We start from the raw sequence: 25,830 nt of genomic DNA, 5'->3' as shown, positions 1-25,830 counted from the left end.
TGTCTCCATATTCCCCTGTCTGTCACCATATTCCCCTGTCTGTCTCCATATTCCCCTGTCTGTCACCATATTCCCCTGCCGTCTGTCACCAGATCTAAGGTTTCACCATATTCCAGTCACCACATCTCAACCCAGTTCATCACTTACGGGAGATTCTGAAGCGGTGAATGAGACGGCGTTTTCCACCTCCATCAACAAAACAGCAAATGATGTAATGTTTGGTTCCAGCCCCTTGTAGAATCTATGCCAAGGCACATTGAAGCTGTTCTGGCGGCTCGTGGTGGCCCAGTGCCCTTTGACATACAATGTTGGTGTTTCCTTTATTTTGGCAGGTACCTGTATACCTACATATCATGTTGTTGTTGTTGTACTATTATTATGCCACAGAGGAGTGGGAGACAGTGGGCTTTGAAATGTGTCTGTGAATGTTTGGGCGTGGCAGGGTGTTTGTGACGGATCAGACAACCAACTGCAGGCCTTTAGCTGTGCTGTCTACTTTAAAGGGCAGTCGAGCTGGATCTTATGGCTGGGTGGTTTTGTTGATGTGTGTAGTGGAGAGTCGGTCCACACACAACCAGCATAACATACAAATATATATGACTCAATACTGAGGTTCTGAATAGGGCTGAATTGCCAGTGACCTCACTATACTATATCAACACGATACTGAGGTGTCGATACACTCAAATCATTTTATTTGTCACATACACATGGTTAGCAGATGTTATTGGTCACATACACATGGTTAGCAGATGTTATTGGTCACATACACATGGTTAGCAGATGTTATTGGTCACATACACATGGTTAGCAGATGTTATTGGTCACATACACATGGTTAGCAGATGTTATTGGTCACATACACATGGTTAGCAGATGTTATTGGTCACATACACATGGTTAGCAGATGTTATTGGTCACATACACATGGTTAGCAGATGTTATTGGTCACATACACATGGTTAGCAGATGTTATTGGTCACATACACATGGTTAGCAGATGTTATTGGTCACATACACATGGTTAGCAGATGTTATTGGTCACATACACATGGTTAGCAGATGTTAATGCGAGTGTAGAGAAATGCTTGTGCTTCTGGTTCCGACTGTGCAGTAATATCTAACCGTTCTCCAGCTACCTAATACACACATCTAAAAGGGTGAATGACAATATGTACATATAAATGTATGGATAAGCAATGACCGGGTGGCACAGGCAAGATGCAGTAGTTGGTATAGAGTACAGTATATACATATGAGATGAGTAATGTAGGGTATGTAAAGTGGCATTGTTTAAAGTGTATGCATTGGGACTTTCACAATTCTATATATATTTTTTTTTAAACTAACATTTTATTTCACCTTTTTAATTTAACCAGGAAAGCTAGTTGAGAACAAGTTCTCATTTACAACTGCGACCCTGGCCAAGATATATTACCATTGAATGTTAAACATATTGCTCACAATATGTCTGCTGTGGAGAGACGAGAAAATGAGTCATCAGTGATGGAAATGGTTCTGAAAACATGTTGACTCACTATTTAAAAAGGAGAACGAGCTCTACGATGACAAATACCTCTTTTTCTTACTTTATTTACAAATCGATTGGAGTCTAAGTATCTATATAATGTCCTCCATATCGCAATATGTAACTATCAATAAAAACCTTTTTATTTTTTAAATCTTTTTAACCATCACAAGTTCTGGTGTGTGGACTTTGACAGCCGGTAACATTTCCCTCTAATCCTCAGTGTTTTTAATATTTTGTTCCATGTTTTTTTGTTATTTTTTCCAGTCATAACCTTGATGTAATTTCTGAAAAGCAGCCACTAATTATTTACATTTTAAATATTAACAGATATTTTTTATTATATTTAACTCATTTTCCAATGAGGCCTCTACCAGCCGAACCCGGACGACGCTGGGCCAACTGTGCCGCCCGATGGGACTCCGATGGGACTCCTATGGGACTCCTATGGGACTCCGATGGGACTCCGATGGGACTCCTATGGGACTCCTATGGGACTCCTATGGGACTCCTATGGGACTCCCAATCAAATCAAACCTAATAAAAATAACATAATTAAAGAGCAGCAGTAAAATAACAATAGCGAGACTGTATACAGGGGGTACCGGTACAGAGTCAATGTGGAGACTGTATACAGGGGGTACCGGTACAGAGTCAATGTGGAGACTGTATACAGGGGGTACCGGTACAGAGTCAATGTGCGGGGGAACCGGTACAGAGTCAATGTGGAGACTGTATACAGGGGGTACCGGTACAGAGTCAATGTGCGGGGAACCGGTACAGAGTCAATGTGGAGACTGTATACAGGGGGAACCGGTACAGAGTCAATGTGGAGACTGTATACAGGGGGTACCGGTACAGAGTCAATGTGGAGACTGTATACAGGGGGTACCAGTACAGAGTCAATGTGCGGGGAACCGGTACAGAGTCAATGTGGAGACTGTATACAGGGGGAACCGGTACAGAGTCAATGTGGAGACTGTATACAGGGGGTACCGGTACAGAGTCAATGTGGAGACTGTATACAGGGGGTACCGGTACAGAGTCAATGTGGAGACTGTATACAGGGGGAACCGGTACAGAGTCAATGTGGAGACTGTATACAGGGGGAACCGGTACAGAGTCAATGTGGAGACTGTATACAGGGGGTACCGGTACAGAGTCAATGTGGAGACTGTATACAGGGGGAACCGGTACAGAGTCAATGTGGAGACTGTATACAGGGGGTACCGGTACAGAGTCAATGTGGAGACTGTATACAGGGGGTACCGGTACAGAGTCAATGTGGAGACTGTATACAGGGGGAACCGGTACAGAGTCAATGTGGAGACTGTATACAGGGGGTACCGGTACAGAGTCAATGTGGAGACTGTATACAGGGGGTACCGGTACAGAGTCAATGTGGAGACTGTATACAGGGGGAACCGGTACAGAGTCAATGTGGAGACTGTATACAGGGGGTACCAGTACAGAGTCAATGTGCGGGGAACCGGTACAGAGTCAATGTGGAGACTGTATACAGGGGGAACCGGTACAGAGTCAATGTGGAGACTGTATACAGGGGGTACCGGTACAGAGTCAATGTGGAGACTGTATACAGGGGGTACCGGTGCAGAGTCAATGTGGAGACTGTATACAGGGGGAACCGGTACAGAGTCAATGTGGAGACTGTATACAGGGGGTACCGGTACAGAGTCAATGTGGAGACTGTATACAGGGGGTACCGGTACAGAGTCAATGTGGAGACTGTATACAGGGGGTACCGGTACAGAGTCAATGTGGAGACTGTATACAGGGGGGTACCAGTACAGAGTCAATGTGCAGGGGCACCTGTTAGTTAGGTAATATGTACATGTGGGTAGAGTTATTAAAGTGTCTATGCATAGATAATAACAGAGAGTAGCAGCAGTGTAGAAGAGGGGGTGGGGGGGGGCAATGCAAATAGTCTGGGTAGCCATTTGATTAGATATTCAGGAGTCTTCAGACTTGGGGGTAGAAGCTGGTTAGTCTTGTACAGAGACTAAAGAGAGCAGAGCATGGAGATCATGTATCAGGCTCTTAAAGAGCTGCTTCCCACAGGTAGCAGCAGGCAGGTAACAACGGGTCATTTGGCTGGTGATCTGAAAACGTTAGACAGTGCTCTGGTTCTGATGAGATGCCAAACGGCCCCGCCTACAGTGGCTCTGTCCCAAATGGCACAATCTGGCCATGGTCAAAAGTAGTGCACTTAACAGGGACTATGGTGCCATTTGGGATGTATACTGCTACGGCTCTACCCAGTTCCACCCCCTGGACTGCTACGGCTCTTCCCAGTTCCACCCCCTGGACTGCCGCGGCTGCTTCCCAGTTCCACCCCCTGGACTGTCGCGGCTGCTTCCCAGTTCCACCCCTGGACTGTCGCGGCTGCTTCCCAGTTCCACCCCTGGACTGCTGCGGCTGCTTCCCAGTTCCACCCCCTGGACTGCTGCGGCTGTTTCCCATGTCTACCCCTGGACTGCTACGGCTGTTTCCCATGTCTACCCCCTGGACTGCTACGGCTCTTCCCAGTTCCACCCCCTGGACTGCTGCGGCTGCTTCCCTGTTCCACCCCCTGGACTGCTGCGGCTGTTTCCCATGTCTACCCCCTGGACTGCTACGGCTCTTCCCAGTTCCACCCCCTGGACTGAATCCAGTTTATTGCAGTTTTCTAACAGCGGTGTCCAAGCTCTCTGGTTACTGTAATTCAATTGGAATAATTACTACGTTGTCCTCTGTGTCTAATTATAAGCCCAGTTGTTTTGCTCCTTTTGGGTGGTAATATAATCATGCCACGTGTCAGTAGTCAGAGGAGTTGGCTGAAGCAGTGAGGCCTACAGTTGGGACCATGGTTATAATACAAGGCTAATGAAGGTCTTCATGTATTGTTGGAAGTAGTTGTTCCTCAACCAGAGCCGCCTCTCTTCCTCCTCTCCTCTGCTCATTGATTCTCTAGATTCCAGACATGCTCTGGGTAGTAGTGCATCTCTCTCTCTCTCTCTCTCTCTCTCTCTCTCTCTCTCTCTCTAGATTCCAGACATGCTCTGGGTAGTAGTGAATCTCTCTCTCTAGATTCCAGACATGCTCTGGGTAGTAGTGCATCTCTCTCTCTCTCTCTCTCTCTCTCTCTAGATTCCAGACATGCTCTGGGTAGTAGTGCATCTCTCTCTCTCTCTCTCTCTCTAGATTCCAGACATGCTCTGGGTAGTAGTGAATCTCTCTCTCTAGATTCCAGACATGCTCTGGGTAGTAGTGCATCTCTCTCTCTCTCTCTCTCTCTCTCTCTCTCTCTCTCTCTCTAGATTCCAGACATGCTCTGGGTAGTAGTGCATCTCTCTCTCTCTAGATTCCAGACATGCTCTGGGTAGTAGTGAATCTCTCTTTCTCTAGATTCCAGACATGCTCTGGGTAGTAGTGCATCTCTCTCTCTCTCTCTAGATTCCAGACATGCTCTGGGTAGTAGTGCATCTCTCTCTCTCTCTCTAGATTCCAGACATGCTCTGGGTAGTAGTGCATCTCTCTCTCTCTAGATTCCAGACATGCTCTGGGTAGTAGTGCATCTCTCTCTCTCTAGATTCCAGACATGCTCTGGGTAGTAGTGCATCTCTCTCTCTCTAGATTCCAGACATGCTCTGGGTAGTAGTGCATCTCTTTCTCTCTAGATTCCAGACATGCTCTGGGTAGTAGTGCATCTCTCTCTCTCTAGATTCCAGACATGCTCTGGGTAGTAGTGCATCTCTCTCTCTCTAGATTCCAGACATGCTCTGGGTAGTAGTGCATCTCTCTCTCTCTAGATTCCAGACATGCTCTGGGTAGTAGTGCATCTCTCTCTCTCTAGATTCCAGACATGCTCTGGGTAGTAGTGCATCTCTCTCTCTCTAGATTCCAGACATGCTCTGGGTAGTAGTGCATCTCTCTCTCTCTAGATTCCAGACATGCTCTGGGTAGTAGTGCATCTCTCTCTCTCTAGATTCCAGACATGCTCTGGGTAGTAGTGCATCTCTCTCTCTCTAGATTCCAGACATGCTCTGGGTAGTAGTGAATCTCTCTCTCTCTCTAGATTCCAGACATGCTCTGGGTAGTAGTGAATCTCTCTCTCTCTCTAGATTCCAGACATGCTCTGGGTAGTAGTGAATCTCTCTCTCTAGATTCCAGACATGCTCTGGGTAGTAGTGCATCTCTCTCTCTCTAGATTCCAGACATGCTCTGGGTAGTAGTGCATCTCTCTCTCTCTAGATTCCAGACATGCTCTGGGTAGTAGTGCATCTCTCTCTCTCTAGATTCCAGACATGCTCTGGGTAGTAGTGAATCTGCATACAGGTGTTCTTCACAGCTCTTTTATTAAAAATATTTTTCCATCTCTCCTCCCCTCTCTCTCTGCTCCCCCCTCTCTCCTCCCCTCTCTCTCTCTCTGCCCCCTCTCTCCCCTCCCTGCTCCCCTCTCTCTCTGCTCCCCCTCTCTCCTCCCTCTCTCTCTCTCTGCCCCCCCTCTCTCTCCCCTCCCGGCTCCCCCTCTCTCCTCCCCTCCCGGCTCCCTCTCTCTCCTCCCGTCTCTCTCTCTCTACCCCCCCCCCCCTCTCTCTCCCCTCCCTGCTCCCCCTCTCTCCTCCCCCTCTCTCCTCCCCTCTCTCTCTCTCTGCCCCCTCTCTCTCCCCTCCCGGCTCCCCCTCTCTCCTCCCCTCCCGGCTCCCCTCTCTCTCCTCCCGTCTCTCTCTCTCTACCCCCCTCTCTCTCCCCTCCCTGCTCCCCTCTCTCTCCTCCCGTCTCTCTCTCTCTACCCCCCTCTCTCTCCCCTCCCTGCTCCCCCTCTCTCCTCCCCCTCTCTCCTCCCCTCCTCTCTCTCTCTCTAGACAAGCAGAAACCCCAAATGAACTCAGAGGAGCTCCAGATGAAAAAGGTGAAGAAGAAAAAGAAGAAGAAACACAAAGAGAGTGAGAGAGAGAAGGAGAAGTGGAAACGTCCCAAGATGTACAGCAGGTCCAGCCAGACCGTATGTGCTGGTCTCCTCTCTGAGCTCCATGCAGGCCTGGCCTCCAAACAACAGCCCCACCACCACCACCACCACCACGGCCACACAGAGTTCAAACCCCCGCTCCCTGTCCACCACCACCACACCTCTACCACCTCATCCATCAAACAGGAGAACTGCTACAGCCCCTCTCCAACTCTGTCCCTCTCCAAGCCCCTATGGAGCAGCAGCAATAGCAGTAGCAGTAGCATTAGTAGTTGGGACCCAGCTTCCCCCATGACATCCCCCCTCCAGATCCCCCAGCCACGGTGCCCCCAGCCTGGCTTTGAGAACCTGGAGTTCGCCCGCTTCATCCACGTAGAGGATCAACCCAACGGTGGAGCCCTGGTGGCACACGCCTACTGCAGCGAGCTCTCGGCCCTGTCTCCAGCGGAGATGCAGCAGTTCGCCCAGGAGTTTGTTACCCTAGCCTTCAGCGAGGACACGGCATCCCAGGCAGCTCACTACGTCATGGGCATCATCCACGGGGCGGCCTCCTACCTGCCAGACTTCCTGGACTACTTCTCCTGGAAGTTCCCCTCGTCGCCGGTCAAGATGGAGATCCTGGGGAAGAAGGATATAGAGACCACCACCATGCTCAACTTCCACAATCAGGTGAGAAGGCTGTTTGGTTGGTTTGTTTCAGTGCTGGCTGTATTTGTTACAGTATTTGATGCTAAATGTGACTATATTGTAATTTAACCATACCACCCTGCATCCCACTGCTGGCTTGCCACTGAAGATGAGCAGGGTCGGTCCTGGTCGGTCTGTGGATGGGAGACCAGATGCTGGAAGTGGTGTTGGAAGGCTAGTAGGAGGAACTCTTTCCTCTGGGCTGAAAATAATAATATCCCAATTCCCCAGGGCAGTGATTGGTGACAGTCACAGGGTGCTGTCTTTTTGATGGGATGTTAAATGGGTGTCACGACTCTCTGTGGTCACTAAAGATCCCATGACACTTATCATAAGAGTAGGGGTATTAACCGTGGTGTCCTGGCTAAATTCCCAATCTGGCCCACATACCATCACGGTCACCTAGTCATCCCCAGTTTCCAATTGGCTCATTCTTCACCCCTGTAACTATTCCCCAGGTCGTTGATGTAAATGAGAAAATAAAACCTGGATGAAAGTGTGTTCATCACTGATCACACACTTCTTTGTTGAAGAAAAACAGTACAAGGCTTATGTTGTGTTCTATCTAGAGAGATTTAGCTGAATGAATACAAGCAACAATCCTAAGCCATTGTGTACAGGACCAGTCAAACGTTTGGACACACCTACTCATTCCAAGGTCTTTATTTTATTTTTACTATTTTCTACGTTGTAGAATAATAGTGAAGACATCAAAACTATGAAATAACACATGGAATCATGTAGTAACCAAAACAGTGTTAAACAAATCAAAATATATTTGAGATCCTTCGAAGTAGCCACCCTTTTGCCTTGATGACAGCTTTGCACACTCTTGGCAAGAAAGCCCTTGAATGAGTAGGTGTGTCCAAACGTTTGACTGGTACTGTATATCTGGAGTAGACTATCATCATAACACAGCCTTGGTTTTACAGAACTACAGACTAAAGAAATAATAGGGCTCGTGTGAAATGAAATGAAATCCACTTCTGAATGTTTTCGGGATATCTCTTAATGCTGAGCGGGCTGTAAGCTAAAGCCTCTAGTCCTGTTTGAAGGGGTTTGTTCTGTTTGAATGATTTGAAATGCTGTGTTAAACACAGCCCCTTCCAAAGCCCAGGCTATGCTGCTATCAGGGATATCCTCTCCCTCTGCGAGGCTGCCACTGGCAACCATCAGATCATTTTTCACCCTGCTTCTACTAAATCCAATATGGAGCCCTTGAATAAAGGCTTTCGAGGGCTTTGTCCCAATTGGCTCCCTATTTATTGCACTATTTTTGACCAGAGCTTTAATATAGGGAATAGGGTGCCATTTGGCATGCTGCCAAGGTAAAAAATGAGTTCTAATCAAATGCTAGTCTTTTCCCAGGCCTCTGTCTCTCTCTCGGAATGTTCTTTAACACAGAATAAAGAGCTGATTCTAGAACTTGGAAATATCGCTACGTTCTCTTGACATTTAGAACCCTGTGATGTAATACACTAATTGTAATTTAATCTAAAGCTGGGCAGCGGAGGGTGAACACTGGGTCTGGTTGTATATTGAGATCATCCTCCCTTCAGCTTGGTTCAGGAACAGAGCTTGGCTGGTATTTTGGAAGTTATGACAACCGTCCCCCAGCCACCCTAGTATCCATGAGTTGGTTAGGACAACTGTCCCCCAGCCACCCTAGTATCCATGAGTTGGTTAGGACAACTGTCCCCCAGCCACCCTAGTATCCATGAGTTGGTTAGGACAACTGTCCCCCAGCCACCCTAGTATCCATGAGTTGGTTAGGACAACTGTCCCCCAGCCACCCTAGTATCCATGAGTTGGTTAGGACAACTGTCCCCCAGCCACCCTAGTATCCATGAGTTGGTTAGGACAACTGTCCCCCAGCCACCCTAGTATCCATGAGTTGGTTAGGACAACTGTCCCCCAGCCACCCTAGTATCCATGAGTTGGTTCGGACAACTGTCCCCCAGCCACCCTAGTATCCATGAGTTGGTAAGGACAACTGTCCCCCAGCCACCCTAGTATCTATGAGTTGGTTAGGACAACTGTCCCCCAGCCACCCTAGTATCCATGAGTTGGTACAGTAGCATTAAGAAACTCACGGACTCTGAGTTAGCACTGACGGACCCCGCTGCCTGGTCTCCACTGACGGACCCCGCCGCCTGGTCTCCACTGACGGACCCCGCTGCCTGGTCTCCACTGACGGACCCCGCTGCCTGGCCTCCACTGACGGACCCCGCTGCCTGGCCTCCACTGACGGACCCCGCTGCCTGGCCTCCACTGACGGACCCCGCTGCCTGGCCTCCACTGACGGACCCCGCTGCTTGGCCTCCACTGACGGACCCCGCTACCTGGTCTCCACTGACGGACCCCGCTACCTGGTCTCCACTGACGGACCCCGCTGCCTGGCCTCCACTGACGGACCCCGCTACCTGGCCTCCACTGACGGACCCCGCTGCCTGGCCTCCACTGACGGACCCCGCTGCCTGGCCTCCACTGACGGACCCCGCTACCTGGCCTCCACTGACGGACCCCGCTGCCTGGCCTCCACTGACGGACCCCGCTGCCTGGCCTCCACTGACGGACCCCGCTGCCTGGCCTCCACTGACGGACCCCGCTACCTGGCCTCCACTGACGGACCCCGCTGCCTGGCCTCCACTGACGGACCCCGCTGCCTGGCCTCCACTGACGGACCCCGCTACCTGGCCTCCACTGACGGACCCCGCTACCTGGCCTCCACTCCACTGACGGACCCCGCTACCTGGTCTCCACTCCACTGACGGACCCCGCTACCTGGTCTCCACTCCACTGACGGACCCCGCTACCTGGTCTCCACTCCACTGACGGACCCCGCTACCTGGTCTCCACCCACTGACGGACCCCGCTACCTGGTCTCCACTCCACTGACGGACCCCGCTGCCTGGCCTCCACTGACGGACCCCGCTACCTGGCCTCCACTGACGGACCTCGCTACCTGGCCTCCACTGACGGACCTCGCTACCTGGCCTCCACTGACGGACCTCGCTACCTGGCCTCCACTGACGGACCCCGCTGCCTGGCCTCCACTGACGGACCCCGCTGCCTGGCCTCCACTGACGGACCCCGCTGCCTGGCCTCCACTGACGGACCCCGCTACCTGGCCTCCACTGACGGACCCCGCTACCTGGCCTCCACTGACGGACCCCGCTGCCTGGCCTCCACTGACGGACCCCGCTGCCTGGCCTCCACTGACGGACCCTGCTACCTGGCCTGACGGACCCCGCTACCTGGCCTCCACTGATGGACCCCGCTACCTGGCCTCCACTGGGACCCCGCTGCCTGGCCTCCACTGACGGACCCCGCTGCCTGGCCTCCACTGACGGACCCCGCTGCCTGGCCTCCACTGACGGACCCCGCTACCTGGCCTCCACTGACGGACCCCGCTACCTGGTCTCCACTCCACTGACGGACCCCGCTGCCTGGTCTCCACTGACGGACCCCGCTATCTGGCCTCCACTGACGGACCCCGCTGCCTGGCCTCCACTGACGGACCCCGCTACCTGGCCTCCACTGACGGACCCCGCTGCCTGGCCTCCACTGACGGACCCCGCTGCCTGGTCTCCACTGGGACCCCGCTGCCTGGTCTCCACTGACGGACCCCGCTGCCTGGTCTCCACTGACGGACCCCGCTGCCTGGCCTCCACTGACGGACCCCGCTGCCTGGCCTCCACTGACGGACCCCGCTGCCTGGCCTCCACTGACGGACCCCGCTGCCTGGCCTCCACTGACGGACCCTGCTACCTGGTCTCCACTGACGGACCCCGCTGCCTGGCCTCCACTGACGGACCCCGCTGCCTGGCCTCCACTGACGGACCCCGCTGCCTGGCCTCCACTGACGGACCCCGCTGCCTGGCCTCCACTGACGGACCCCGCTGCCTGGCCTCCACTGACGGACCCCGCTGCCTGGCCTCCACTGACGGACCCCGCTGCCTGGTCCTCCACTGACGGACCCCGCTGCCTGGTCTCCACTGACGGACCCCGCTGGCCTCCACTGACGGACCCCGCTGCCTGGCCTCCACTGACGGACCCCGCTACCTGGCCTCCACTGACGGACCCCGCTGCCTGGCCTCCACTGACGGACCCCGCTGCCTGGTCTCCACTGACGGACCCCGCTGCCTGGCCTCCACTGACGGACCCCGCTGCCTGGCCTCCACTGACGGACCCCGCTGCCTGGCCTCCACTGGGACCCCGCTGCCTGGCCTCCACTGACGGACCCCGCTGCCTGGCCTCCACTGACGGACCCCGCTGCCTGGCCTCCACTGACGGACCCCGCTACCTGGCCTCCACTGGGACCCCGCTACCTGGCCTCCACTGACGGACCCCGCTACCTGGCCTCCACTGACGGACCCCGCTACCTGGCCTCCACTGACGGACCCCGCTACCTGGCCTCCACTGACGGACCCCGCTACCTGGCCTCCACTCCACTGACGGACCCCGCTGCCTGGCTCCACCCACTGACGGACCCCGCTGCCTGGCCTCCACTGACGGACCCCGCCACCGTGCCTCCACTCCACTGACGGACCCCGCCACCTGGTCTCCACTCCACTGACGGACCCCGCTACCTGGCCTCCACTGACGGACCCCGCTACCTGGTCTCCACTCCCAGTCCTCATAATGATTGTTCTGCAGCAGCTGATGTGCCAGAAACAATGTGGCCTAATCGGTTAAAGAGAGCTTCATCGAGGACTTGGGCCCGGTTTTTAAATGTTTTATTTAACCTTTATTTAACTAGGCAAGTCAGTTAAGAACAAGTTCTTATTTTCAATGACGGTCTAGGAACAGTGGGTTAACTGGTCTAGGAACAGTGGGTTAACTGGTCTAGGAACAGTGGGTTAACTGGTCTAGGAACAGTGGGTTAACTGGTCTAGGAACAGTGGGTTAACTGGTCTAGGAACAGTGGGTTAACTGGTCTAGGAACAGTGGGTTAACTGGTCTAGGAACAGTGGGTTAACTGGTCTAGGAACAGTGGGTTAACTGGTCTAGAAACAGTGGGTTAACTGGTCTAGGAACAGTGGGTTAACTGGTCTAGGAACAGTGGGTTAACTGGTCTAGGAACAGTGGGTTAACTGGTCCAGGAACAGTGGGTTAACTGGTCTAGGAACAGTGGGTTAACTGGTCTAGGAACAGTGGGTTAACTGCCTTGTTCAGGGGCCGAACGAACGACAGATTTTTTACATTTAAAAAAAATTGTCAGCTCGGGGATTCGATCTTGCAACCTTTCGGTTACTAGTCCAACGCTCTAACCACTAAGACTACCTGCTGCAGTTGCATAAAACATCTTGAAGTTATCCTTTACTTTTAGTCAGTTACACAAAACATTTTGAAGGGATTTTCCCCCCTTAAATTAAGTGTAAAATGTAAGGGTGCACATGAGGTCCCTGAAGTGCTTCATTCAGTATAGATATTAATGAACGCAGCCTATGTGGAGGTGAATGTTGCTTTCCCCTGCCCTGGTTTCAGAGGGAAAACATCTGCTAGCTACTTAGCTAAACAATGGAAGGTGCACAATCCATGGCTACAGAGCCTGCTGGTTAGCTAGCTAGCTAGCTACTCTACATGTTAGAAAGTAATTGAACCAAGTTCAGAGAAAAAAAGTAACTAAAGGAAATGTTGTCTTCTGAATAAAAGTTTTTTTCCTGTCTTGGATGTAGAAGTTCTATTTTGCGATCTTCCAAAAATCAATGTGATCTCTGAGACTTTCAGTCAGTGAATTGTGTCATCTCCATGGTAACCAAGACTTTTTCTGCCATACATGCCTTCAAACTGCCATAAAACCCTTAAATGATGCCCTTAACTAATGAAATGTTTGAGGGGCTATATGCAACACCCTTAAATTCCTGTAGGCAAGGGGAAGTTATACCTTAAGGTAAACCCTTAAGGGAAACACGTAAGATGTTTTATACAACCGGGCCCTGTCAAATTTAACCCCGCAGTCTAGATTACTCAGACGTGCTACCCTAACTAACTACCTGCCTGCTGTCTCACACTCTCGATTCGCCAGCAGTCAGTCAGTCAGTCAGTCAGTCTCTCAATCAGACACACCGGCATCGTCATCAATAGAAACATGACCTCAGTAAAACGGCCTCACCAGCAATATTCCTCTCGTCCTTCAAACTGATGCTGCGTGCGCCGTGCGCTGGATTATTCAGTGTGTGTGTGTGTCGGCCATGTAATTGTCCCTGCCTTACTCACACCTAATGATGTGAACCATCTCAGAGAAGGAAGAGATGTGATGAGGGCATTAGTAACCCACGCATGGCCATGTCAGAGCGTGTATGTGTATTTACGTGTGAGTGTGTTGGTCTGTAAGCTTATGTGTGTGTGTGCGTGCGTCCCCACAGGGAACTGCGTGTCTGAAGTGCAGGGCTGCAGGCAGGCCAACTGAATCATTATCTATACACCATTATACACTGGGTGGTTCGAGCCCTGAATGTTGATTGGCTGAAAGCCATAGTATATCAGACAGTATACCACAAGGATAACAAAACAGAACGAGTGAGGGGGAGCAGGAGGAAGGGTGGAGGATGTCTTCTCTGTGAGGAACAGCTGTTTGCTTCCATTTCCACACGCAGGAGTGCACTAAAGTGTTTCCACAAAGATTATCTCGTAGCCAGGGCCCCCCACACACACACACACACACACACCCCCCTGATAACGGAGGGAATGGAATGAGGGAGGGGGTCAAATAAAAGGAGGGAGGGAACAAAATGAGAGGCCAATGGCAGCATTGCTCTTTTTAAAGTAAAATCAAAGAAAAGGGACCAATTAAGACCCTACATTTCTGATGTATGATATTTCACACTTTCTGGTGTAGCAGGTATACTATGCATACATCTGCAGGATAATGTATGTACTGCGGGTGGTACTGGTAGCTCCCCACCTACACCAGAAACCTCCGTAGGTTCAGGTTCTGTCAGATCATTCCTGAAGGAAGGAAAGGAGACGAGGAAAGGAGACCACTCTAGAATATGGATGAAGGCCCCAATGAAGACCCTACATTTCTGGTGTATACTGTTTCACACATTGGTAGGCCCACAGTGTACACGTCAATGTTAGCAGTGTACTATACAGTACTGTGGGTGGTGGCTACCCAGGAGACAACCTGGGTAATGACTATAGGAACAGAAGGAACGTCTTGCTGAAGTGCAGCTGGATGAGAAGACGGAGAGGAAGACCGTTTAGTCTCTTGAGAATATACACCCTTAGGTCATGAGGTAAATCACTATGTGATTGGTCAGGCTCTGTTTTTTTTTTTGTTCTTTAACCCTTGTTTTACCAGGTAAGTTGACTGAGAACACATTAATTTACAACAACGACCTGGGGAATAGTTACAGGGGAGAGGAGGGGGGCTGAATGAGCCAATTGTAAACTGGGGATGATTAGGTGGTCATGATGGTATGAAGACCAGATTGGAAATTTAGTCAGGTCACTGGGGTTACCACCCCTACTCTTACACTAAGTACCATGGGATCTTTAGTGACCACAGAGAGTCAGGACACCTGTTTAACGTCCCATCTGAATGACAGCACCCTGTGATTGTCTACACAAGACAATGTCCCCAATCACTGCCCTGGAGCATTGGGATATTTTTTTTTTAGACCAGAGGAAAGGGAGCCTCCTACTGGCCCTCCAACACCACTTCCAGCAGCATCTGGTCTCCCATCCAGGGTCTGACCAGGACCAACCCTTAGTAAACTTCTGGAAAAAATTGTGGTTGACCAGATACAATGTGATTTCACAGTAAACAAATTGACAACAGAATTTCAGCATGCTTTATAATGAAGGAGACTCAACAAGCACAGCACTTACACAAATGACTGATGATTAGCTGAGAGACATTGATGATAAAATTATTTATGGGGGCTGTCTTGTTAGATTTCAGTGCAGCTTTTGACATTATTGATCATAGTCTGCTGCTGGAAAATCGTGTGTGTTATGGCTTTACACCCCCTGCTATAATGTGGATAAAGAGTTAGCTGTCTAACAGAACACAGAGGGTGTTCTTTAATGGAAGCCTCTCAAATATAATCCAGTTAGAATCAGGAATTCCCCAGGGTAGCTGTCTCGGCCCATGGCTTTTTACAATTTTTACTAACGACATGCCACTGACTTTGAGTAAAGCCAGAGTGTCTATGTATGCAGATGACTCAACACTATACACGTCAGCTACTACAGCGACTGAAATGACTGCAACACTCAACAAAGAGCTGCAGTTAGTTTCAGAGTGGCTGGCAAGGAGTAAGTTGGCCCTAAATATTTGTAAAACTAAAAGTATTGTATTTGGAATAAAACTCTCACTAAACCCTAAACCTCAACTAAATCTTGTAAGAAATCATGTGGAAATTGAGTAAGTTGAGATGACTAAACTGCTTGGAGTAACCCTAGATTGTAAACTTGTAATCTGTCATGGTCTGTCTATAATAAAGCAATACTCTGCCTTCTTAACAACACTATCAACAAGGCAGGTCCTACAGGCCCAAGTTTTGTCGTACCTTTACTGTTCAGTCGTGTGGTCAGGTGCCACAAAAAAGGACTTAGGAAAATTGCAATTGGCTCAGAACAGGGCAGCACGGCTGGCCCTTGGATCTATACAGAGAGCTAATATTAATAATATGCATGTTAATCTCTCCTGGCTGAAAGTGGAGGAGAGATTGACTTCATCACTACTTTTATTTATGAGAGGTATTGACATGTTGAATGCACCGAGCTGTCTGTCTAAACTACTGGCACACAGCTCGGACACCCATACATACCCCACAACACAAGCCACAAGAGGTCTCTTCACAGTCCCCAAGTCCAGGCGCACAGTACTACATAGAGCCATGACTACATGGAACACCTATTCCACATCAGGTAACTGACGCAAGCAGTAAAATTAGGTTTAAAAACAGATTAAAAAAAACACCTTATGGAACAGCTGAGACTGTGAAGCAACACAAACATTGGCACAGACATATATACACATGATAACATACGCACTATCCATACACATGGGTTTAGTACTGTAGGTATGTGGTGGAGTTAGGGGCCTGAGGGCAGACAGTGTGTTGTGAGTGTATTGTAATGTTTAAACATTTTTATAAACTGCCTTCATTTTGCTGGACCCCAGGAAGAGTAGCTTTGACAGCAGCTAATGGGGATCAATTATAAATGTAATCCCTGTTTTGCTTCAGAAGCAAGCCAGCAGTGGGATGCAGGGTGGGATGCTGCTGGATGGAACCCATGTTTATATAATAGTCAATCAATTACACTCTACAGAGTACCTTAGCTTAGCCTTTTTAATAGACCAGTTGCTCCATATTCATATGTATAACACATCTCAGAGTAAGTGCTGAACTAGGATCAGGTTTGTCCATGTCCATAAGCTCTTATTCATTATGATTTAAAAGGGAGAACTGATCTTAGATCAGCACTCCTACTCTGAGACACTAGTTTTCCATATTACATAATAGATCATAATGAATAAGATTGTATGGACGTGGGGGACCTGATCCTAGATCAGCGATCATGAGATGCTTTGTGAATGAGTACAGGCCCAAATGCTGAGAGGTAGCCTACTCCACTCATCAGGGTATAAGTGGTCTCTCTCGTGCTCTCTCACTCTCTCTCATGTGTCATTGTCAGCAGGGTTCAGGTGAGGGTATATCTGTAGCTAGGAACGGCTCTCTATCATCAGCCGTTGAGTAGTGTGTGTGTCTGTGTGGTGCAAGTGTGTTCAAATGCACATGTGTTTTTGTGTACATTAAGTACATGAGTTTACATGTGTGTGTCTCTGTGCCATGTAGCCATTCACGTGTGTGTGTGTCTGTTCCCCTCAGCTAGAAGCTTCTACAGGTCAATGTCCCATCAGTTCTCTGCTGCCCCTACACACCCTGCCTGCTGACACACAACACGTACTACACACACACACACACACACCCCTTCACCGTGGGGACGAGAGTTTTCTGGCAGGAAAACACTGACCGCTCTGACTGGAGACTTTAGAAGTGATTCCTGACTTCTTTCAAGTTCTCAATCAATAAAATGCATTCATCAATAAAATGCATTAGTTTAATCTAGTAATAGGCCTAACTGATCTGACACAATGCATTTCAGTCATTTAGCACACGCTCTTAGTTAGAGTGGCTTTCAGTTAGTCTATTCATCTTAAGATATCTAGGCTAGGTGAGAACAGGGCAGCACGGCTGGCCCTTGGATGTACACAGAGAGCTAATATTAATTATATGCATGTCAATCTCTCCTGGCTGAAAGTGGAGGAGAGATTGACTTCATCACTACTTTTATTTATGAGAGGTATTGACATGTTGAATGCACCGAGCTGTCTGTCTAAACTACTGGCACACAGCTCGGACACCCATTACATACCCCACAACACAAGCCACAAGAGGTCTCTTCACAGTCCCCAAGTCCAGAACAGAAGTATTGACCAGGGTCACACCAAGGTTCTTTGCATTCTGGGAAGGCGACACTGGCGTTGGCAATCATGATGGGAGAGGTCATTGAGCGGGCAGGCCTTCCTCGGGAGGAAGAGCAGCTCCGTCTTATCGAGCTTGAGGTGGTGACATCCGAGCTGAGATATCTGCCAGTCACGCAGACATGTAGTTGTCATCCTCATAGCAATGATAGGAGAGACCATGTGAGGATATGACAGAGCAGAGTGACTTGGTGTATAGAGAGGAGAGGTCCATCCTCATAGCAATGATAGGAGAGACCATGTGAGGATATGACAGAGCAGAGTGACTTGGTGTATAGAGAGGAGAGGAGATGTCCATCCTCATAGCAATGATAGGAGAGACCATGTGAGGATATGACAGAGCAGAGTGACTTGGTGTATAGAGAGGAGAGGAGAGGTCCATCCTCATAGCAATGATAGGAGAGACCATGTGAGGATATGACAGAGCAGAGTGACTTGGTGTATAGAGAGAAGAGGAGAGGTCCATCCTCATAGCAGAGCAGAGTGACTTGGTGTATAGAGAGGAGAGGAGAGGTCCATCCTCATAGCAATGATAGGAGAGACCATGTGAGGATATGACGAAGCCGAGTGTCTTGGTGTATAGAGAGAAGAGGAGAGGGCCTAGAACCGAGCCCTGGGGGACACCAGTAGTGAGAGTACGTGGAGCAGACACAGATCCTCTCCACGTCACCTGGTAGGAGCACCTGGTAGGAGCTGTAACGTCAATGAGTCTCTAGTGTTGATGTCTTGAGGAGGGGAGAGACTTGAATGCTGATTGGCTGAAAGCCATGGTATATCAGATCGTATACTGCGGGTATGACAATTGTTACTGCTCTAATTACGTTCGTAACCAGTTTATAATAGCACCCCAGAGGTTTGTGGTATATGACCAATATACCACAGCTAAGGGCTGTATCCAGGCACTCCACGTTGCGTCGTGCGTACGAATAGCCCGTAGCCGTGTTATATTGGCCATATACCACACCCCCTCTGGCCTTATTGCTTTACTATACACTACTACATTGTTGTCGATGGTAGTCCAGTCCTGTTCGATCAGAGATGAGGTTACTTCAAGGGAGAGAGGAAGGATGCGTTTACATGAAGAACATAGTCATTACATTACATAGTCATTACATTACATAGTCATTACATAGTCATTACATTACATAGTCATTACATTACATAGTCATTACATTACATAGTCATTACATAGTCATTACATTACATAGTCATTACATAGTCATTACATTACATAGTCATTACATAGTCATTACATTACATAGTCATTACATTACATAGTCATTACATTACATAGTCATTACATTACATAGTCATTACATAGTCATTACATTACATAGTCATTACATTACATAGTCATTACATTACATAGTCATTACATAGTCATTACATAGTCATTACATTACATAGTCATTACATTACATAGTCATTACATAGTCATTACATTACATAGTCATTACATTACATAGTCATTACATTACATAGTCATTACATTACATAGTCATTACATAGTCATTACATTACATAGTCATTACATAGTCATTACATTACATAGTCATTACATAGTCATTACATTACATAGTCATTACATTACATAGTCATTACATTACATAGTCATTACATAGTCATTACATTACATAGTCATTACATTACATAGTCATTACATTACATAGTCATTACATAGTCATTACATTACATAGTCATTACATTACATAGTCATTACATTACATAGTCATTACATTACATAGTCATTACATAGTCATTACATTACAGAGTCATTACATTACATAGTCATTACATAGTCATTACATTACATAGTCATTACATAGTCATTACATTACATAGTCATTACATAGTCATTACATTACATAGTCATTACATAGTCATTACATAGTCATTACATTACATAGTCATTGCATAGTCATTACATAGTCATTACATTACATAGTCATTACATAGTCATTACATTACATAGTCATTACATAGTCATTACATTACATAGTCATTACATAGTCATTACATAGTCATTACATTACATAGTCATTACATAGTCATTACATTACATAGTCATTACATAGTCATTACATTACATAGTCATTACATTACATAGTCATTACATAGTCATTACATTACATAGTCATTACATTACATAGTCATTACATTACATAGTCATTACATTACATAGTCATTACATAGTCATTACATTACATAGTCATTACATAGTCATTACATTACATAGTCATTACATAGTCATTACATTACATAGTCATTACATTACATAGTCATTACATTACATAGTCATTACATAGTCATTACATTACATAGTCATTACATTACATAGTCATTACATTACATAGTCATTACATAGTCATTACATAGTCATTACATTACATAGTCATTACATTACATAGTCATTACATAGCCATTACATAGTCATTACATTACATAGTCATTACATAGTCATTACATAGTCATTACATTACATAGTCATTACATAGTCATTACATAGTCATTACATTACATAGTCATTATATTACATAGTCATTACATAGTCATTACATAGTCATTACATTACATAGTCATTACATAGTCATTACATTACATAGTCATTACATTACATAGTCATTACATAGTCATTACATAGTCATTACATTACATAGTCATTATATTACATAGTCATTACATAGTCATTACATTACATAGTCATTACATAGTCATTACATTACATAGTCATTACATAGTCATTACATTACATAGTCATTACATAGTCATTACATAGTCATTACATTACATAGTCATTACATAGTCATTACATTACATAGTCATTACATAGTCATTACATAGTCATTACATTACATAGTCATTACATTACATAGTCATTACATAGTCATTACATAGTCATTAAATTACATAGTCATTACATAGTCATTACATTACATAGTCATTACATAGTCATTACATTACATAGTCATTACATAGTCATTACATTACATAGTCATTACATAGTCATTACATTATATAGTCATGACATAGTCATTACATTACATAGTCATTACATAGTCATTACATAGTCATTACATTACATAGTCATTACATAGTCATTACATAGTCATTACATTACATAGTCATTACATAGTCATTACATAGCCATTACATTACATAGTCATTACATAGTCATTACATAGTCATTACATTACATAGTCATTACATAGTCATTACATAGTCATTACATAGTCATTACATTACATAGTCATTACATAGTCATTACATAGTCAAGCTTAACTGTTCTGTGGCTGGGTACAGTGTAGTGGGTCTACATCTTAACTGTTCTGTGGCTGGGTCCGGTGTAGTGGGTCTACATCTTAACTGTTCTGTGGCTGGGTCCGGTGTAGTGGGTCTACATCTTAACTGTTCTGTGGCTGGGTACAGTGTAGTGGGTCTACATCTTAACTGTTCTGTGGCTGGGTACAGTGTAGTGGGTCTACATCTTAACTGTTCTGTGGCTGGGTCCGGTGTAGTGGGTCTACATCTTAACTGTTCTGTGGCTGGGTACAGTGTAGTGGGTCTACATCTTAACTGTTCTGTGGCTGGGTACAGTGTAGTGGGTCTACATCTTAACTGTTCTGTGGCTGGGTCCAGTGTAGTGCGTCTACAGCTTAATTGTTCTGTGTCTGGGTACAGTGTAGTGGGTCTAAGGCATAACTGTTCTGTGGCTGGGTCTGGTGTAGTGGGTCCGTCAGCAGCTTTTCTAATGGCTGTGGGGAGGTGAGGCCTAGAAGGTGGTACTAATCACTGGATATGAAGCGTCTCCCTGGAGGAGTACTCTTAGACAGAGTAGCTCTCTCTTCCTGCCTTTATTTTCTCCCTCTCTCTCCCTCTAGCTTGAGCGTGCGTTCACTCACCTACCCCGAGTTTCCTAGCAACAAGCGTTTTTATCCCTGAAAATAAAATTGTGAAAAAAGAAAAAGTTGGGGTCTTGTAGGTGTTGTGGGAATGGCTGGAGGGGGGGGTAGTGGTGTTGTGGGAATGGCTGGAGGGGGGGGTTAGTGGTGTTGTGGGAATGGCTGGGGGGGGGTAGTGATGTTGTGGGAATGGCTGGGGGGTTAGTGGTGTTGTGGGAATGGCTGGGGGGGGTTAGTGGTGTTGTGGGAATGGCTGGAAGGGGGGTTAGTGGTGTTGTGGGAATGGCTGGGGGGTTAGTGGTGTTGTGGGAATGGCTGGGGGGGGGGTAGTGGTGTTGTGGGAATGGCTGGGGGGTTAGTGGTGTTGTGGGAATGGCTGGGGGGGGGTTAGTGGTGTTGTGGGAATGGCTGGGGGAGGGGTTAGTGGTGTTGTGGGAATGGCTGGGGAGGGGGTTAGTGGTGTTGTGGGAATGGCTGAGGGAGGGGTTAGTGGTGTTGTGGGAATGGCTGGGGGAGGGGGTTAGTGGTGTTGTGGGAATGGCTGAGGGGGGGTTAGTGGTGTTGTGGGAATGGCTGGGGGAGGGGTTAGTGGTGTTGTGGGAATGGCTGGAGGGGGTTAGTGGTGTTGTGGGAATGGCTGAGGGGGGTTAGTGGTGTTGTGGGAATGGCTGAGGGGGGGGTTAGTGGTGTTGTGGGAATGGCTGGGGGGGGTTAGTGGTGTTGTGGGAATGGCTGGGGGGTTAGTGGTGTTGTGGGAATGGTGTTGTGGGAATGGCTGGAGGGGGTAGTGGTGTTGTGGGAATGGCTGGGGGGGGGGGTAGTGGTGTTGTGGGAATGGCTGGGGGGGGTAGTGGTGTTGTGGGAATGGCTGGAGGGGGGTTAGTGGTGTTGTGGGAATGGCTGGGGGGTTAGTGGTGTTGTGGGAATGGCTGGGGGGGGTTAGTGGTGTTGTGGGAATGGCTGGGGGGAGGGGGTTAGTGGTGTTGTGGGAATGGCTGGAGGGGGGGGTTAGTGGTGTTGTGGGAATGGCTGGGGGGGGGGGTTAGTGGTGTTGTGGGAATGGCTGGAGGGGGGTAGTGGTGTTGTGGGAATGGCTGGAGGGGGGTTAGTGGTGTTGTGGGAATGGCTGGAGGGGGGTTAGTGGTGTTGTGGGAATGGCTGGGGGGGGTTAGTGGTGTTGTGGGAATGGCTGGGGGAGGGGGTTAGTGGTGTTGTGGGAATGGCTGGGGGAGGGGTTAGTGGTGTTGTGGGAATGGCTGAGGGGGGGTTAGTGGTGTTGTGGGAATGGCTGGGGGGGGTTAGTGGTGTTGTGGGAATGGCTGGGGGTTAGTGGTGTTGGGGAATGGCTGGGGGGTGTTAGTGGTGTTGTGGGAATGGCTGGGGGAGGGGGTTAGTGGTGTTGTGGGAATGGCTGAGGGGGGTTAGTGGTGTTGTGGGAATGGCTGGAGGGGGGTTAGTGGGTTGTGGGAATGGCTGGATTGGGGTTAGTGGTGTTATGCCAGGCTGGGGGGGGGGTCTATTGGAGGAATGCATGCCAGGCTGGGGGGAGCATGCCAGGCTCTGGTTGGTTGTGGAGCATGCCAGGCTGCTATTGGAGGAGCATGCCAGGCTGCTATTGGAGGAGCATGCCAGGCTACTATTGGAGGAGCATGCCAGGCTGCTATTGGAGGAGCATGCCAGGCTGCTATTGGAGGAGCATGCCAGGCTGCTATTGGAGGAGCATGCCAGGCTGCTATTGGAGGAGCATGCCATGTCAGTTCCTTCACTTGACCTTTTGGAGTATTCTGTATTTCCTTGTTATGTGGAGAATGTAATCACTTCCTCTTCGTGCTTAAAGTGACAATCAGAATTTGAATGGCCTCATAATCCACTCCAAGGATGTTGTGTGGGTGCGTGGGATTTATTGTGTAACGACCGGTCCATAACGACCAGGTCCGTAACGACCGGTCCACAACGACCAGGTCCACAACGACCAGGTCCACAACGACCAGGTCCACAACGACCAGGTCTCTGGTTAAATAAAGGTTACATTTAAAAGGACATGTTATCAGGCAGCGATCTGGATTTGAACCTTGGCAGTGGGGGTAATTTATCATTGGACTGTCTGATGTTTGGAATCTGCTGATGGTGTTATCACATCCTCCCTGTAATCATACTGACAAGATAAGGGATGTGGTGAGGTACTACTCAGCAGGTGTAGCTGTCATCGAGCTGGGTTTTACTCTGCTCCTCTTCATGGAAGAAACACTTTACTGGTTGTGTTTTGTTCAGGTCTGTAGCTGGAAGACGTCTGTCACTGTGGAGAGGTGAACCCAGAACCTAAATCCATTTCACCCAGCGTGTTGAATTCAGTTCTTCAATGTCCTCAGGGCTTAAACATTGATTGTACTTCCACGCCGTTAAAATTTGACAAATAGTCCTCTATCCATCTCTTTTGGAATTTCCGATGTTCCCGGACTGTCTAGCTTCCGTCTCGATGGCCGTTAGCAAGCTGGACAGAGTGGTGAGACTATAAAGGTATGTCCATTATTGATTGAGTCTGTTTTTCCCACTAAAAAAATAAATGTTTTACTCAAACAACCAGGGTGCTGAATTGAATGTGCTCGCGGGCCGCATCCATCCCACAAGGCCGTATTTTTGATACCCCCTGTCTAGAGGATCTGTCAGCCCAGACAACAGGAAGGCTTGTGGAGGCAGTATGGAGGCTTGGCAAGGTCAGCAGTGTCTTCCTACTGGAGTGGAGCCTCGGTCTCCCTGTGGCACACAGTTCCTTCCCTCCCACTCTCGCTCCACTCAGCTCCCTCTCTCTCCTTCCCTCCATCCACTCAGCTCCCTCTCTCTCCTTCCCTCCCGCTCTCCCTCCACTCAGCTCCCTCTCTCTCCTTCTCTCCCTCCACTCAGCTCCCTCTCTCTCCTTCCCTCCCGCTCTCCCTCCACTCAGCTCCCTCTCTCTCCTTCCCTCCCGCTCTCCCTCCACTCAGCTCCCTCTCTCTCCTTCTCTCCCTCCACTCAGCTCCCTCTCTCTCCTTCTCTCCCTCCACTCAGCTCCCTCTCTCTCATTCTCTCCCTCCACTCAGCTCCCTCTCTCTCCTTCTCTCCCTCCACTCAGCTCCCTCTCTCTCCTTCTCTCCCCTCCACTCAGCTCCCTCTCTCCTTCTCTCCCTCCACTCAGCTCCCTCTCTCTCCTTCCCTCCCGCTCTCCCTCCACTTAGCTCCCTCTCTCTCCTTCTCTCCCTCCACTCAGCTCCCTCTCTCTCCTTCTCTCCCTCCACTCAACTCCCTCTCTCTCATTCTCTCCCTCCACTCAACTCCCTCTCTCTCCTTCTCTCCCTCTACTCAGCTCTCTCTCTCCTTCTCTCCCTCTACTCAGCTCTCTCTCTCATTCTCTCCATCCACTCAGCTCCCTCTCTCTCCTTCTCTCCCTCCACTCAGCTCCCTCTCTCTCCTTCCTTCCGTCCATCCACTCAGCTCTCTCTCTCCTTCCGTCCATCCACTCAGCTCCCTCTCTCTCCTTCTCTCCATCCACTCAGCTCCCTCTCTCTCCTTCCCTCCTTCCACTCAGCTCCCTCTCTCTCCTTCCCTCCTTCCACTCAGCTCCCTCTCTCTCCTTCCCTCCTTCCACTCAGCTCCCTCTCTCTCCTTCCCTCCTTCCACTCAGCTCCCTCTCTCTCCTTCCCTCCATCCACTCAGCTCACTCTCTCTCTCCTTCTCTCCCTCCACTCAGCTCCCTCTCTCTCCTTCTCTCCCCTCCACTCAGCTCCCTCTCTCCTTCCCTCCCTCCACTCAGCTCCCTCTCTCTCCTTCTCTCCCTCCACTCAGCTCCCTCTCTCTCCTTCCCTCCTTCCACTCAGCTCCCTCTCTCTCCTTCCCTCCATCCACTCAGCTCACTCTCTCTCCTTCTCTCCCTCCACTCAACTCCCTCTCTCTCTTCTCTCCCTCCACTCAGCTCTCTCTCTTCCTTCTCTCCCTCTACTCAGCTCTCTCTCTCTTCTCTCCATTCACTCAGCTCCCTCTCTCTCCTTCTCTCTCTCCACTCAGCTCCCTCTCTCTCCTTCCCTCCTTCCACTCAGCTCCCTCTCTCTCCTTCCCTCCTTCCACTCAGCTCCCTCTCTCTCCTTCCCTCCATCCACTCAGCTCCCTCTCTCTCCTTCTCTCCCTCCACTCAGCTCCCTCTCTCTCCTTCTCTCCCTCCACTCAGCTCCCTCTCTCTCCTTCCCTCCCTCCACTCAGCTCCCTCTCTCTC

The 25,830-nt window shown here is 48.9% G+C and overlaps 1 protein-coding gene across 1 annotated transcript in view; it reads left to right on the top strand.

Annotated features, from left to right (window-relative positions):
* The first annotated feature begins 3,564 nt into the window (after positions 1–3,564).
* Positions 3,565–25,830, top strand: part of LOC112261877 (lysine-specific demethylase RSBN1L) — a 64,327-nt gene continuing 42,061 nt past the window's right edge. The window contains exons 1-3 of the mRNA XM_042314419.1: positions 3,565–3,621; positions 3,809–4,175; positions 6,349–7,166. Of these exons, the coding sequence (XP_042170353.1) occupies positions 3,565–3,621; positions 3,809–4,175; positions 6,349–7,166 (1,242 nt within the window). The remainder of the gene's footprint in view (positions 3,622–3,808; positions 4,176–6,348; positions 7,167–25,830) is intronic.

Source organism: Oncorhynchus tshawytscha, unplaced genomic scaffold (genome assembly GCF_018296145.1).
Source record: "Oncorhynchus tshawytscha isolate Ot180627B unplaced genomic scaffold, Otsh_v2.0 Un_contig_4583_pilon_pilon, whole genome shotgun sequence".
Classification (NCBI taxonomy): domain Eukaryota; kingdom Metazoa; phylum Chordata; class Actinopteri; order Salmoniformes; family Salmonidae; genus Oncorhynchus; species Oncorhynchus tshawytscha.
Note: the sequence above shows the minus strand (reverse complement) of the source record. Positions and strands in the feature narration are given on the sequence as shown.